Source organism: Metopolophium dirhodum, chromosome 1, assembly GCF_019925205.1.
Source record: "Metopolophium dirhodum isolate CAU chromosome 1, ASM1992520v1, whole genome shotgun sequence".
NCBI classification, from domain to species: domain Eukaryota; kingdom Metazoa; phylum Arthropoda; class Insecta; order Hemiptera; family Aphididae; genus Metopolophium; species Metopolophium dirhodum.
Window position 1 is genome coordinate 73031025 of NC_083560.1, and position 4885 is coordinate 73035909.

Consider the following 4885-nt stretch of genomic DNA (forward strand, 5'->3'; position numbering starts at 1 on the left):
ATTGGACTAATGTACTATTATAAATTATGATACTATTCATATTTTATAAAGGACTAACTTATTCAATACCAACTAATAACAATATTATTGCCTTATTACCTTAGGAACATGTTTATAATAATAATCACAGAAACGCTGTAATAGTGAACTGGCTTAAACAATTAAAAGTTTAACAGGCAACCACAAATGCATTGACTATAGTACTCAAACAAAATATTTCAAAAATTTAAATTTCAAAAATATTTAAAATCAATTAGGCACACATTTAAGACTTAGCAACTACAAAAACAATGACTACACATGAACACTTGATCGAAAGTCTAATACAGTTTACACAGAAATTTAACTGCGGTTCATCAATTATCACATTATTGCCTTCATTTTTTTATTTGTATTACTTCTGGCGTTTATCGGAAACATACATAATAGCATACATGAATCCAATTCAAAGACCACGCCGCCTGCACAGAGTTCCAAAAGGTCAATGGTGGAAATTCTGGTTGAAGGTACTGCTAAATACATCTATAGTGACAGACACTAATCAATGTTTGGAAGGAACGAGTTCCAAAAGGAACGGATTTCTTTTTATAAAAAAAGAACGAGAAAATGAACGAGTTCTTTTTTTCAAGAAAAATAACAACATTTTTCGTTCTTTTCTAGTTCCAAAAATTTACACAGATATGTAAATAATTGAAATTAAGATATATTATTTTAAATGTTTTTAATGAATATTGCCAATTAGTAATCATTATCGAGTATCGACGTCAATTGTCAGGTACTCATTAGTAATACTTTATTAATATTTCTCATAAGCTATAATTTATATAGAAATAAGTATCTATATTATAACAATAAATGATAAGACGGTCGACATACATCAGCCAACAATTTAATTTCGAAGAAAATCTCAAAATAGAATTATAAAATATGTACCTACTTGTAAGTATAAACATCATAATTAAAAATTAAAGAAGTTTATATCAAAAAAAACCTTAATGATTAAATAAGAATTTTTCATTTTATTTGGAACTAAAAAAGGAACTCGTTTATTTTCCAAAGGTTCGAATTCTTTTTTTTTATGTTACAAGGAACGGAACGAATTCTTTGTTTTTAAAAAGAACGAGAAACGGAACGAATTCCTTTTTATAAGGAACTTGCCAAACATCATAATAATGTTCATAGTTGTAATACTTTTTCAATGTTGTTTTAATTAAATTATAGTAACGAACTTTATTATAACTATTTTAGTATGATAACAATGTCTTATAGTAGTATAATAATTAAAAGAATTTTAAAATGACGAGACAATAACGATTTGTAAGGGGTTAAATATAGACAATTTAAACACAAAACAATATTAATATTATTTTATGTCTTCGAACTAGGAACAAATGTGATGTCTGTAGAAATGTAGAATGCTCGTATATTATTGACTATCTTGATAAAACTGTTTTTATAATTTTATCTTTATTTTGATAGAGATTGATTTATGTATTTCACGTATAATAATTTATTGATATGAAAAAAATAATTAAAATAATCACGTACATCATATTAAATTATAAAAGAATAAAATCACAAACCAAACTTAAATAAAGTTAAACTTCTTTCTTTCAAACCGAAAACAAAAAAAAAACAAAACAAAATTTACCATTTTATCGCAATTGTAAGTAACCGATCAAAATATAATATAAAAACTAATCGATGTATAATGTTGAATAGCTAATAAGTAACTAATGTTATGGCTTTTTAAAATTTAAAATTACTATACATTTTTGATTCTCTTATACATTTATTATGTGAATATTATATTTACTATAAATTTATATTCGTATTTACTTATATTTTCAGATAATACTTACTTCAATGTTAGTATGGAGTGGTAGTCAATGTTGGTCAGATGGATTAGTACCTTTGCTTAAAACTTACACGCTACCTATTCTTACAATGGTACGTACGTATTCGTTTTTATTAAGTTATTGAAGATAAAATATATACCTAATAAACCAATTAATAAATTACTTAATAACAATAGGTACGAAATTACCTATTTTTTTTTATTCATTTCATTTTCAATTACGTGCTGACGTATTTTGTATGCTTTTCATTTTAATAACATTTAATATTCAATACTCCTCGTGATAATATGATATTCAGACAAATAATGTATTTTTCAATTATATAGATAAACAACTGCTTGAAACCACAATTCAAAATGAACCAAACTTCTCTACAGTCACTGGAATGTATATGTAAATTAATCGTCTGTTATTCTGTAATAGCTCTTGTACGTTGGTGTTACATTTATATTGATAATAACTATCAATACACGAGAAGGAGATTAAGAATACGCCGAATATACAACTGGTACCTAGTTTAAATTACATGTTTTAATGTTTAATTTACAACATTCACAAATAGCTTTGTAGCCTCGTAAGTCCTTAACGTCAAATACAGTATTAACATTTTTAAACTTAAAGAAATTAGAAAACCTATTCGAAATTTCAATGTTTGTAAGTCGTATTTCAAGTATAACTTGGTAAACCTTAATATTGTATTAATTTGTAACATTAAAACTTGAACTCTTAATATTAACCTGAAAATGCTTATAACTCACTATAAAATATATAATTAGGTAATGAATAATATAAGAAGTTTTTAATCTTGGTTTAAATTAGACCACAATATAATTCCAACGATTACAAGAATAATGAAATATTAATATATTTTATTTATTATTTGCTTACTTTATAAGTACTAGCTAGTATTAATAAATTTAATTAATTTCTAAGTTATAGAGTGTAAATCAAAATAATGATTAAATTACTATAAAATATTTATTATAACAATTTAATATTTGTTCAATTATATTTAACAATTATTTTATTTTATTGAGAACAAAAATATAAATATTAATAACTGCAAAACCGCATAGGTACCTAAAATATTATCATAATATTATAGGCAAATGCCTAAAAATATACAAAACACGATAGGTACATTTTTGTAATCTCGTTTTCCGTTCGCTTCATAGATAACTGGATAAGTACACCTATTATATCACTTAATAGTGAATACTAATTTTTTCCTGATTATACACATCATGTAAGGTTTATCTTTAAGTATAAAATTTCTTTGGAGATTCTCATAATATTATAGTTACAAATTACAAATAAAAACAAAATCATTTTTATTCATCCAGGGGTACGCTCATTCCTGGGAGAGGAACAAGTGAACTAGGAGAAGATGGTTATTTGCTAATGCAAACAATTTTACCTACAGAACCCCAAGAACATCAAGAGTTGGCGGAAAATAATAATCCAAAAAAATTGAAACTAACACAAAGTTGCCAACTGTCCACGAAATATACGTCGATTATTCCAAAAGTAATTGTTAGACGTAAATCCGTATAAATTTTAAAATAAAATGTTTGAGCATGAAATACTATATTTCAATATTTGATACATGCAAACAATTTGTGTATTTTATTTTATCTGCTATGATAAAACTATATCTCTATTACATATTTTATAGCTATTACTTTAATTTTTTGTATAATAAAGAAGTGTGTTTAATGTATATATTACATTCTTTTTTCAAGTTGGCAAGAATTGTCTTATTAGTTGCGCAGTTAACCATTTTAATTTAAATATTTTTACGCGCATTGAAAAAACAGACATGCACTAAAAGTGCAGGGCTGCATGCTAGTTGCATCCCAAAGATAGAAATTGCAATAAGTGCCAAACAGATATTGTATATCCGGGATGTGGTTTTACGGGCTTTATATAAGTACGCTGGGGCACTAATAGTGCTCGAATCCGGTTGGACTGTGCGTAATGCGTGTCTTCGCTTTACCTACGTCCCCTAACTGATTTAGGGCACATTATTAAATACTCATACTGTAAGAAGCATGTTTTAGTTATATTAATTTTATTCATAATTAAATAATAATACGTTAACACATGTTATAACTTATAATTTACGTATACATGTAATCTTTAATCTAAAGTATTTATATATTATGTACCTAAATACCTAATAAACAATTTATAATTGTAACTTATAACTTATAATTTATAAATATTTTATATTATAATAACGTACATTATAATGTATTATATTTCAAAATGCATAGTAACCTTTTCAAAATATCTAGAGTTATTTTAATTTATTAGGTAGGTACCTAGGTACTAATCACGAACTTAGACCACAAACGTATTCGTTCTTGCAGAAAGTGTTGGTATCGACCAAAAAGTTAATAACAATAATAGCTATATGATTAAAATATTTATAGATACTAATAATTATAAATTATAATAATTAAATAATATAATAAATATACTTATCGTATGTCCGTATTATTAATAATTGTAAAATAAATTATAAAGAATTACAATGACATATAGAAACATAAATAATTAATAAAATATAAGTAGATACTTACTATGATAGTTACCTACTAATAATTAATAAAACTGACGTAAGGTCTACGTTTTCGCTCAGAATCTTTTTTCGTATTTAAAATTTAACACATACATTTTCAATTACACTGATGAGGTATACACTTGACATTTACTGTACTGCAGATCGGTTACCTACTTAGTACTTATACCCACTATTTTGTGTTTGAAATTTATTTAAATACTATTCTTGTGTCTAGATACTTATAAAAATATTCTTGTTTAAACCTAAATTAGAAGACTACCTACATTCAGTAGCGTATTTAGAGGGGTAGGGTTGTATCCCCTCCCTAAAAGTTGTAAATAGGTAATAAAAAATTTTGATTACCTAATAAATCATTTTCAGATAAAATTTGTCAACAATTAATTTTCAACCCCCTCTACCAAGAAAAAAAATTCAAACTTTCTCTACCTCAAGATAATTT

At 25.3% G+C, this 4885-nt stretch overlaps 1 protein-coding gene across 1 annotated transcript; it reads left to right on the plus strand.

The window, feature by feature from the left end:
- Positions 1–290: 290 nt before the first annotated feature.
- Positions 291–3413, plus strand: LOC132937507 (uncharacterized). The gene is made up of 4 exons (XM_061004327.1): positions 291–506; positions 1852–1950; positions 2186–2367; positions 3203–3413. Exons 1-4 carry the CDS (start codon positions 291–293, stop codon positions 3411–3413), a joined length of 708 nt encoding a protein of 235 aa, XP_060860310.1.
- The last annotated feature ends 1472 nt before the right edge of the window (positions 3414–4885 follow it).